This window comes from Stegastes partitus, unplaced genomic scaffold (genome assembly GCF_000690725.1).
Source record: "Stegastes partitus isolate 25-593 unplaced genomic scaffold, Stegastes_partitus-1.0.2 Scaffold11, whole genome shotgun sequence".
Classification (NCBI taxonomy): domain Eukaryota; kingdom Metazoa; phylum Chordata; class Actinopteri; family Pomacentridae; genus Stegastes; species Stegastes partitus.
In genome coordinates this window covers 423,088-434,795 of record NW_007577742.1, presented here as the reverse complement: position 1 = coordinate 434,795, position 11,708 = coordinate 423,088, and the positions used below count along the sequence as shown (strand labels likewise).

Below are 11,708 nucleotides of genomic sequence, written 5' to 3'. Positions count from 1 at the left end.
GTAAATATTACATTTGCACTTCAAAAGAGATGTTTGGGATTTTGTCAGGGAGCTTTATACTTGGAGCCAGTTAGTACAGCTGCAGTAGCTTTAGCTTTATACATAAGCTCATACAGACTCTCTTATGTTACTACTCTGTCTTCTACTCATCAGGTCTGTGTTCTTTGGGCACTGTCTGCTGTTTCCTGGCTGGGGTGGATTTGCTCCACCAGTATTCCAGACCACCAGAAGGGGTAGAAGGCTCGTTGGGCTGGTCCCTCTACCTCGCCCTCATCTCCTTCCCTCTGCAGATGATGGCAGCTGCTTTATTCCTTTGGGCGGCCAGAAGTCACCGCAAGAACTACACCCGCATGACTGCTTACAGGGTAGCATAGAAGACAGAGACTGCTCTGACAACAGTATACTTTAAAACAGCCTAAGACTTTCTAAAAAAGAAGTGGTTTCTGGTTGAGGGGATGTAAATAGAATGAAACGTGCTGGTTGTAACTTATCACTTCCTCTTTAACAGTCTCTTATCCGATTAAAAAGAAAACATATACAAACCTAAAGGCAGGAATACACTAAACAAGTTTGCAGCTAATCACCAGAAATACTCTTAAATATGAGTTTAATATTTTTGAGTTTGTTATCTCACCTTTTTTCTTTCTTTTTTTCTTTTATTTTTTAATGTATATGTATCTTACCCAAAGCATGTTCTTATGTATTGTATTTAACATCCAGATGTCACAGGTGCTTTGTAATTTCTGGTGTTAACTGTGTTTCTGTGCAGTATTTCATTGCCTTCTCTTGGGTTGCCACTGCTTCTAAAGCTGCTCACCACATTGCCCTTAAGTCAGTTCTCGATTCTTAACGTGCACTGTCACACATTTTCTGACCTGGAGTCGTCCAAGTCGAGGTAGCTTTCTCTGTAAGTGCATGAAAAATATTAAACAAGCCGATTTTTGTTAAGTGTTTGGTTTGTTCTGCTTTTTGCGTTCTCTTAAATTACCAAGCCTTTTGCTGTGCATGCCTTTCAAGCTGACATTTCTGTCATCTGTGGTAATTGTTGATTTCAGTCTGTGGTATATTCTGACTAAATGTCATTAAATGTCACCCGCTAAAAATGAAACCACTCATCGCTCATTGTCACCTGTGTTTGTAGATCTAATATGTTTTAATGAGATTAATTTGAATGTTAAACTGAACTGATTTGATGCCACTCCAAGAAATCTGTGACCTTCAGCCCTAAACCTTACTACTGCCATTTTACAATCCTAATGGAGAAGTTTCACTGTTTTAAAGTCTTTAGATGACTTTAAATTGTGCTTGCAATCTGTTGTCCTTTCAGTTCCATCAGTGACTGGTTTGGTAAGCATCATTTAAGCCTTTCAGATGTTTGTAGCTGATACCATCCAGTCACAGACTCGTATTCGGAACAACTGAATTTGCAAAATCTTCAAGTGCAAATCCTTGAACCCATGTCTTCACACTCAACGTCAGTGTGGAAGATGATTGGATTTGCTACTTTTTTGTGTGTGTTAGATTCCAAAATTACTAATTTCTTAGTACAAAATACAGATTGTGATGTTTTTGTGTCACAATGTTTTGTTACACATCCGATGTGTATACACTGTGGCTTTTGTAAATGTTTTTATGTATTCCGAAGCACACTGTACTTGTTTGTGTTTTAATACATTTGACATTTGCTGACTGTTGCGGCAGTTTCCGTAATAAAGTGAATTCACAAAGTATCTTCCACTTAGAGTTATTTATTACAATTAATCACCACGTTTCCATACGGGACTGATGTCTTCTAAATACAAGAGAGCCTGAATGAAGTTACATTCAGCCCTTATGGATCCTGTCTCTCTTTCATCTCTCCCAGCAGAGAAAAAACAGGCACAAAGATGTAGTCTTTGATTTGTGTAAGTGTTTTGAGACGTTTTCCAGCTTTGTCTGCTAATGGAGTCTGTAATGTTCCCACAGTTTGCACCTGTGCACTGTGGTTCTTTCTTTTAAACAATGTGTGAGAGCGAGCAGAGATGGACACAACAAGATACTATTTAGTCTCTGTACGCCCGAGGCCAAACGAGCTGGCTCCGATAGCAGCGAACAGTTATAAACTATAATATCAATAGATTAGTATAAAATGAACAACAGACTGCAATAAAACAAAACACCCCAACAAATTAGATAATAATGTAAGCAGTAAATATGAGATTTCTGCCACACATACCGCCAATAAGACCTTATTCTTCACTGAGCATATGTTAGAAAAACAGAGTTTTGCTTTTGCTGTCTTTAACTGTTCTTGGAGCGTGACTCTACAATTTTACAATTTCATTTGGCAGATGCTTTTATCCAAAGCGACGTACATCTGAGAGCAGATACAACACAAGCAAGGATCTAGTACACTCTGGGAATGTCAGTGAGTACATCCATTATTTTGAAGGTCATTTTTTGTTTTTCCACATTTTTAGTCTTTGTAGTGATGTAGATGTGGGGTGTAACGGGGGTAACTGAAATATCTTAACACCTGTTTGATAGAATGTGATCTAAGACGTTGGTTGACACCAGATGATGAAACCTAACTCTGATGATGCTTTTCCTTTGATGGTCACATTTATGGTTTTCACTGAAATGTCACAACAAATAATGAGACATATTGCCACATTGATTTCTAATATTGCAGCCGATCCCGTAACTTGCACCATAATTAGGTTAAAAAAATTTTTAAAAAATCCCTAATATGGCTGTAGGACCAAGTACTTGAATGTGTTTGTTTGCACACACTAAACACATGAAACTAAGATAATGATTTTTGTGAGTATTGGATGCAAAATTAAGCATCTACAGTACCTATATTCTCTATTGTTGTTGCTTTAAATTTGTGTTTTAACAAAAAAGCTTAATTATATTGTCTGTGATTCAATGTTGAAAGGCAATAAAAGTAGAAACATCTGATGAATACTTGTTATAGGCAGTGTCGCTCAAAGCACAGCTACAAGTGTTTGTAGTCTCATAAGAAGCTTCCATGGCTGTAGAGACACTCAGGAAAAATCAAAGTCACATCAATCCAGTTACAGAAGTCCTTCTTTATTGAACAAATGAACACTTTTTAGTTGTAGCTGGTAATTTTCTTAGTTTTGGATTTTTTTTTTTGTACCGGTTAATTGGACTCTTTCATACTGCACGATTACGTTCATGGTGTTAATATTCATATTAATAGTTTGCTTTGTATGTGTTGTTCAGTTCTTTGTGATGGATGCACTTAGTACAAAATAATGTAAAGCGTACACAGTCTGTTTTAAACACCTCCACCTTGATTAAAACCCCGAGAAGAAGCAATTCCGCCGCACATTTCAAACCATGAACATGTTAAATGCTTTTACTTAGGTGCCAAATGAATATTTATTTCCTTTGACTGGCAGGCACATTTCTGTGAACAACTGAACAGATTTACCAGAAATTAACTTGTATATCAACTTATAGAGACATCATTTAAGTCAAAACACAGTGTTTAACAATTGATGAATTAATAGTTGAAGTGATTCATGTTTCCATTTATTCAAAAATAATATGCGTAATTGCAGTGGTACAAAAAGATCAGTGACCATCTGATCAAGCAAATTAATTCTAAAAAAAATACAGCGTGGGTGGAAGAATTTTACCTCCAGAGCCTGTGCAGCACCACTCATTCAAGTACTAAAACAACTGCGGTGTTACAAACGAGCTTCCTTTTGCACCTCACAGAGGCAGTAAGGTTGCAAAACTGCCAAACTGCATTGTAGGAAGTACTCGTGCTGTTTGTAATCTGCACCTATAAAGATTTGATAATCATGTTTGTGCATTTGCTATTTGGAGTAATTAGATCACATGTAGTGTAAACATGTTTTTGTGATTACAATTTCAAGACAGTATACTTTGGTCCTGTTCTCTCTCTATGCTCTCAGTCCTTCTTCACACGTATAGACGGGAACTTATGAGTGAGCTTCTGAGCTAAATGGAAAGCAATCTTCTTCTCATAGTAGGCACATTCATTCACAAAGAGAGGGTAGAGCTCTTCTCCCTCATATTTCACCGTCTCCCCGGTAAATGATAAGAACATGGGGTCGCCTCGCTTGAGGAGCTTGAAGTCATTATCCTGGAGAAAAAAACAGACATGTCATATTCTTTTAAGTAGATTCCTTGTGTCCTGGAATTCATGAATGTAAATGTTCAGATGGCACCAGCTTCTGAACCATTGATTAAGTGATCCATGATCCATCTCGTACTGTACCTGCAGCTGAGGGTGTATGGCAGCGGTAATTTCACCCGTCATTGGATCCCGTGGGTAGTCGACACTTTTCACCACTGTGAATGCTTCCACTTCTCCTCCTTCAAAAGTGCCTCCTGTTGGTAGAGGACAGCGTGAGCGATGCCTCACTCACTTGAGAAAAGATGTACTACTGAGGTCATTTAAGGGAGCATAAAGTCAAGCAGTTTAAGTTTTGAAAAATTTGTAGATTTCGGCTGTTCCCTGCATTGTATTGGGCTAGAGACAGAAACCTCAGAGGCAAAACCTGACAAAATGAAATCAAAGCTATCTCCATGACTCTATCGATACCATTAGATGTGTGGTCTTCTTACCACGGTTAAATTCCTGAAGGAATCCTATGGTGTGATCCACTGCCTCCTTCACTATGTTAAAGATATCAGCTCTGACCACACCGTTGGGTTGAGGACCGACCTCTATTGCTGCAAGGAATGAGGGAGGCAAGCATCTAATCTGTTCAGTTATTTAGAAAAATGCCATCTTTATTTACTTCTTCACACAAAGACAAAGATGCACGCACTTACAGAAACTATGCTTGCCCACCGAGTCCAAGGAATAAGCTTCAGAGGGGGGTTTTTCCAGCAGCAATGATCTCACAGGCACAGAAGGTATCTTACTCTGAAAATCAAACACGTCGACCGTTTACAGCACAGAATGCTTAAAAACCTAAATGCTTCAATTTGAATACATGAACAGCTTTTCGATTTTGTAGAATTAGATTGAGATTCCTTGTGATTACATGAATAGCGTCCATGGAACATATACAGTGCAATGGTGACAAAACACTGGTGCCAAACCAGAAAACACTAAATCCAGATTACTTAAACCGTTGGTTGTAGTGACATGCAGCAAATTAAAACAAGCTCCACGAGTCATGATTAGAGCAGCACCATATGTTATACCTCTGTCAATTAACCAAGGTTAAGCAGTTGATGGGAGACTTGATGGCTGAGTAGTTGGAGGGATTATGAACAGAGATGATGAGGCTGGATGGATTTAACAGTTTTTTCAGTTCAAAGGGAAATACCTTGACAACCGATGGATTGCCAGGAAATCTGGTATATCAATTGTGCCCTAATGAATCTAAATGTAATCATTTAGTTAATCACCTTGACTTCTCCTCTGGTATCACTAGTGGGTCAAAGCTTTACCTGTCTTGCAAATTATCTCAACATTTACTGGGCAGATTGACACACATTTATGACTCCCAGATGATGAATCTTAATAATTTTGGTGGTGACTTTCAATCTAGTTGTGTTATCAGGTCAAACTCTCCATTTGACAAAGTGTTTCCTCAAAAACTGACCTTAGCTGTAATGTTTGCATGAAAACCAGCTAAGCCGAGGTGGGGACTGTGATGAACGTTACAGCCACCAAACATGAGCACATTAAAAGCGTATTTAGAATTATAAGGTTATTAATGTTAGCATGAAGACATTTGATTTTCACTCAAAGCATTGCTATGCAGCCTCACAGAGCTTCTGTTTAACTGTAAAATTTCATGGTTACACAAATAAGTTTAAGGGATCCCTATCAAACCTGTGTCTATCTGCTGTATGTATGTATTTATACAAGAATCACATCATCACATTGTTTAACCCTATTCAGGACTTTTGGGGTCTTTTGGACCCCAGGCCATTTGGTTTAGTTGACAGGTATTGGTTGTTTTTTGGTTTTTTTTTTTTTTTTTTAAAATATAAAAAGCGGGACATTTGTCATGCATTTGGAACCAAAAGTACATCAACTTAGAAAATTTATTGAATATTGTCTAAAGGTCTACAGTGACTACCAACAAATATTTTGCACATATTCTTTTTTGGTGTCCAATGGACTTTCTACGTATGGCAACATGAAAGTCCTGAATAGGGTGAAGCTGTTAAACATCATTTCTGGTGTTAAAATCCATTATTGGTCAGGGAAATCAGTAATTATTTTTAACATTGTTACATTAAAAAAAAAACAAAAAAAAGGTATTTTCCTCACCAACACCTCTCATGACAAGCATTATTCTATTTCCTATCCAAACATTTGTGGTGTCGCTAACTCAGAGTTACTTTACAAGTAACTTGATTGTAATTGTCAAAAAAAACATTGTTAACATTCTTTGAGCACTTTTTAAAGCTCATTTTTTATGCTGCAAGCTAATAAAATAGTATTTGCAGTAAAACTAAGCATTTTTGAAGTTGAAGATATGCATTCTGGGACCTCCAATATAGTTTACATCCTACGTTGTATTCAAACTTCCTGGCATCATTGCTGTTAAGGTCAGAAGATCAAAAGATGTCCATGCAGCTTTTACCTGTAAGTATTTGAAAATGTGTAGGGTGACATAGTCTATGGAGTCGAAGATAAGGCACAGGCCCATGTTTGATGTGGTGTTGTGGAGATCTATGAGCATATCCACGGCCTTGTTGCTTCCCTTGGGCCCCAGTTGAGCATTCAGCTCCTGAGCTCGCCTCACTTCATAGGGTGTTGAATCTGTTATGGGGGAGCTGGAAACCAGAAAGTGTAGTAAAGACCTCAGTGGTTTGAAGCTTTACTTGATATTACATTGCAGAAGTCTTAAATGTACAAACTATAAGCCAAAGTCTTTTTCAACCTACCTCAGCAATGCATCTGTAAAACAGCGGTTGAGATCAGTTTCTGTGTATCTTGTGCAAGCTTCCACAGCCCGCGGATTGGACATGACGGCATTTATAGAAACAGATCCAACTTTATCGACCTTCTGTTTCTGCATTTCTCTCACCAAGTACACCCCCGTCATCTCATTTCCATGTGTGCCACCACAAATGACAACGCTGGACAGCGGCGGGAAAGAGACCTGCTCCATCTGTTGTCAGGAAAAAGAGGCTGTTAGGTGGTTGTTGTGTTGTCTTTTTAAAAATCCAACTTCTGAGTAAAACCAGGACGACAAAATAAGTCAGGTTCAGTCTCTGGTTCCAAACTGGAGTGAGAAGTCCAAGAGTCTGGCTAGGTTATAGTGAGCAAGTCAATTGATTTAATGAGTGACCGGCCCATTGAATGATTTCCTTGTAGGTTTAGGTTTCTTCATCCTTAGATAAACATTGTACGCAGATGTTAAGACAGTCTTGGAATTCAGGCACTGATGAAACAGCAGTTTTTTTTGTTTGAACATTGTCTCAAATGATTGGACAGATCCTGATAAACAATTGTTTCCTGACAACTGACAATTTACTGACAAGTGGTGCAACTCAAGGAAAACCTCGATAACAGCTGTCCTGACCTTTATTGTTAGTTGGCCAGTGGAAGTCATAAAACCATCAGTTTGTTTCTGTACAATCACTGTAGACGGATTTATGTGTGAGCCAAATGAGCAAGAGAAAAAAGAACCATCCAAAAACTCTTTACACTTCTGCACAATAATGTGTCGTTATTATCTAACAGTCACAGCTTTTCCTGACCTTCCTGTGACTCAGTCAGTAGCATTTTCAGTGGACAACTTCCAGATCTGATTGGTTATATAAAATATTATCCCCAAAGTGATCAAATAAAAAACCTGCTTGCAAGACAAATGAAGAGTACGTTTGCAAAAACAGATAACTCCATCTTCACAAACCTTCAGAAAACTCACTTTTCCATCGTCTACCTGAGACAATATCAACCATACGTAAGTTATCTCTTTTTTTGTCATGTCATTTCTACTGAGTCAAATCCACTCAACTTTAATTTGATTGATTTTATCTCAAGCAAACAACAAAAAATACGTTTTCTGAAAATCTACAAAAATGGAGTTATCTATTTTTGCAAATGAACTCTTCAAATACACATGAATCTATTGTCTTTTGCAAATCAAACATATCAAATTTCCTATGCTGCATATCAAATATTCACAATTATTTCTCAACGGTTTGAGTTTGGCAAGTATCGATAAATAAAAGTGTGAATTTGTTCAATTTTGTCTAACCTTCGCAAAACGACTAGATCGTCCCAGAAGCTGTCAGTGTGTGTCAGAGCTCCTGTTGGGATGCATCTAATACTGACAGCCCTGTTTGTTTTTTTATACCTCTGAGAGACAAGTTAACAGTTAACTGATCCCCCAAATACTGCAGTTAAAGTGACAGCAAGGACCAGTCAACACAGCCATTCGTTTATATAGTCAGCATGGGTTATGTGTCAGCACAACATGTTCTAGTTTACACTGTTCAAATTAGAACTGAATGAGACTTAAAGATAGGAATTAGTTATATTTATGCATAAAATGCTTCCTACTAAAATAATTGTTTTGTGGGTTAACATTGACCACAAGATTAAGGAGTTCTTGCTCATTTTAGTGAGTAGAAAGTAGGATTCAATGAAGCTACTTTGACTTAATACATCTTCTCTGTTTGTGGTTCAAAAAAGAGTACAAAAGTTTTCCCAAGTTAACTCTAAGTCTGTATCAGCTTATGGCTTTCAGAGGTGTCACTGTCTTCTTTTTTCTTCTACCAAAGGACTATTGCATTGTTGTGTCTTCAAAATTCACAACTATAAAACAGAGCCACAATGTTCTTAAGTGATAAAATACATTTTACTGTCAGTACTGTGTTTGGTGTAAAGCTGGTGAACAGAAACCAGTATTAAATGGTCTCTTCACGCTTTTAATCAGCGGCTACACAGCTACATTTTTAGACAGCATCGGAGTCATAAAGCAGCCTTTTAGATCATCTGCAATTCAAAGGTCACAGCTACAGCCCACAGGGGATCCTACATCTGCAGCTGGAGGCTCATTGGGGGAAACTCAGTCACTGTCCTCGTTTACTCCTTTTATAACAACTTCATTTAAAGGAGTGCATTTTTTACATTTCCACTGTGTGGGTTTTTTTTTTTATTTCTCTGTCATTGCACTCTATTTCTTTTGTCCCTCTCCTAAACACTGATATGGTGCCAAGTAACTCAGCATTTTACAATAACATCAGCATGATAAAGTCATAAACTCCTGCACTGCAACACTTTTAACCCTCCCATTAACCATTCATTGTCATCATACACATATTTAACAAAGAACTAATGTCACACTATCATTTAGTTGTAAGCAGATATACATTGTGGTTAATGTGTTTGTTTGTGTTTGATTAATTGTAATGCTGCATTTCGGCACACATGCATGGGGACTGATGTAAATAAATATGTCTTCATAGTAGGATATTTGTGACAAATACTGATCATTAACATACTTAGACTGTTCTTATCTGCTTACAGCTTCATTGCAGTGTGTTATAATCAATTTATTATGAGTTGAGTGAATGCTAAATACCAAAAATGTGTATGACAAAGTGCACGGCGTGTCTGCTTGAAGCACTGCACTACTTAAAACCAGGTGTTGACAATGTGTGGGAATTCTTTGATTTTGTGTGATTTCGTATTTCTACTCACTTCTCTCATACTCATCGCAACAACAGCAGTCAAAGACAAATACAAAATGGCAATGCCTTGTGTTCTTGTCAAGAAGTGTTGCAAAACTGGTACATTCTGCAGAGAAAATCGAATTTGTGGGTCTGTTTGAGAGAAAATTGGCTGCAATACAGTTTTAAAGACTCCCTCGGGTGCAGCAGGCTGCCTCTGCTGAAGCGGTCTGTTAATGTCTTTGACTGGAGCAAAGTGCTGCTCTGTCCGGTTCAAGTTACATGATTACAAATAGAAAAACACAGACATGACATTCAGTTCCATCAATAAAATGTCCTTTAAATATATGCAAGAAACAGCGTTAGAGTGTGAATGTCTTACCGCTTAGTCACGATTCAGCCCTGCTTGGCATTCACTGGCCTGCAGCAACCTTTGAACTTAGAAGGGAAGTCATATCAGGGCAGTAATGCAGTATTTCATAACCTGCAAGCAAAGCACTTTAGGCACTCAGCTACTAGCCAGATCCGTTAACCATTTACATGCACAGGCGTGAATGAATGCAAGAAAAAACCAGCACACATACAGATGCAGACTGTTTTGAGTCACAGCCGGCCGTGCGGCTTCCTTGTGTTTTTCCTGCTTCCTGTGGCCCTCCTCTTTCTGTTTCTTCAGCTCAAATTTCAAGCAGTTAAACACTGTGTGATGTAATAGGAACTTGCTCTCTGTTATTTTCTACCGTGCCAGCAGGAGCCGCTCTCAGTACTCTGCAGCCTGCAACTTTGAGGCACTGATACGGCAACAACAACAGAGTAAAACGTGTGTTTGGGTGCTGTGCAAGAAAACCAAAACCTCTGCAGATATATTGCGTTGCTGCTTTATAGCAGCTACATTGAAGCGCTAAAAACACCCAAATATTACATGATAAGTACATATGGTACATGTAATAAGGGTGTGAAGTTTTTGCAATCTCAATTACTAAAAACATTTAGTGTATTAATTATGGATTCATCAAGACAGACGTAGATTTAATGTTTTGGTGCCTTAAGACTGAATCCCCACCCATTTTTGACATGTATGTATATTTATAGTATGACAAATTTACAAAATATTAACTGGAAAATGTAACTAATTTGAGAATAGAATTTAATTTTTGATTTGGTCAAATCAAAATCAGATTTTTTTTTTTTTTTTTTTTAATATAGCATTTTATATAGTGTGTTTTAAAACAACCTGAATTTCTAAACGTAAAATACACAAAAAAAAACCTAAAAACAACAACAACAATTTTTTTTTTTTTTTTTAAAACAAGGCAAAACAGGATATGGTAAAGTTCTAAAATAAAAAAAAAGTAAATGTAGAATACTGAAGTTTTTCAGACCATTAGGAGCAACTAAAAACCACTAATAAAGTGTTTGATGTTTTTTCTTAAAAGTGTCAGTAGAGGAGGAACATTTGATTGAAAGATGATGGCCGTTTCACGGCTTTGGTTCTGCTACTGCAAAAGCATGATCTCCCTTTCCAATTTTGAGATGTACCCCGGTGCAAACTCATGCATGGCTTTTTGAACTAATAAATAACTTTAAAATTAATATAGTGTATTCAACAGGCTGCTACAGGTGTAATGTATGCCATTCCTTTAAGTACCAGTTAGACGTCTTGCAGCAGCTGCAGATGAGACGTAGAGAACTGGCCAGTACCCAGGAACAAAGAGTTACATGAATGTAGCTTTGAGGAGGTCAATTCAGTGGTCACAGTCTTCATAGGATTTAGACAAAGGGTGGTTTTTAAATTTGGTTAAAGTGACACCCTTTAATCTGTTGGTCAAATTTTAGTCACATTTCAGTGCTGAGTCAAAGATGACTCCAAGAATCATGACATGGACATAAAGCTTGGTTGTTTTTTTTTTTTTTTTTTTACACCAGAATAAGTCAGTAATGCTTGGTCACATTAAACTGGCATTTAATTTGCTTTAATGCTTCACTATATGCTATGTACTTTCTGTTACTTCCCTTTAACAAACTAAAACTCTGTGGCTTCCATCCCTGTTTGGCCTGTAGCTTTTCCTTTTTTT

At 37.6% G+C, this 11,708-nt stretch overlaps 2 protein-coding genes across 5 annotated transcripts in view; one reads left to right on the top strand and one right to left on the bottom strand.

The window, feature by feature from the left end:
* cldnd1b (claudin domain containing 1b) overlaps nt 1–1,730 on the top strand; it is a 6,680-nt gene extending 4,950 nt beyond the window's left edge. For both annotated transcript variants that reach the window (XM_008286912.1, XM_008286906.1), the window contains exon 5: nt 154–1,730. In XM_008286912.1, the coding sequence (XP_008285134.1) occupies nt 154–374 (221 nt within the window). In that variant the 3' untranslated portion in view covers nt 375–1,730. The remainder of the gene's footprint in view (nt 1–153) is intronic.
* A 1,324-nt stretch (nt 1,731–3,054) lies between these two features.
* LOC103360939 (N-acyl-aromatic-L-amino acid amidohydrolase (carboxylate-forming) B-like) lies at nt 3,055–10,299 on the bottom strand. Of its 3 annotated transcripts, none has more exons than XM_008286896.1 (8): nt 10,221–10,299; nt 10,019–10,074; nt 6,898–7,124; nt 6,594–6,786; nt 4,819–4,912; nt 4,609–4,716; nt 4,259–4,371; nt 3,055–4,123 (listed from the first exon to the last, which is right to left on the bottom strand). In XM_008286896.1, exons 3-8 carry the CDS (start codon nt 7,122–7,124, stop codon nt 3,929–3,931), a joined length of 930 nt encoding a protein of 309 aa, XP_008285118.1. In that variant the 5' UTR covers nt 10,019–10,074; nt 10,221–10,299; the 3' UTR covers nt 3,055–3,928. The 3 variants fall into 3 exon arrangements, with proteins under 3 accessions (XP_008285118.1, XP_008285109.1, XP_008285107.1); XM_008286887.1 differs by having other exon boundaries at nt 10,019–10,120; nt 10,221–10,270; XM_008286885.1 differs by having other exon boundaries at nt 10,019–10,263.
* Nucleotides 10,300–11,708: the final 1,409 nt, after the last annotated feature.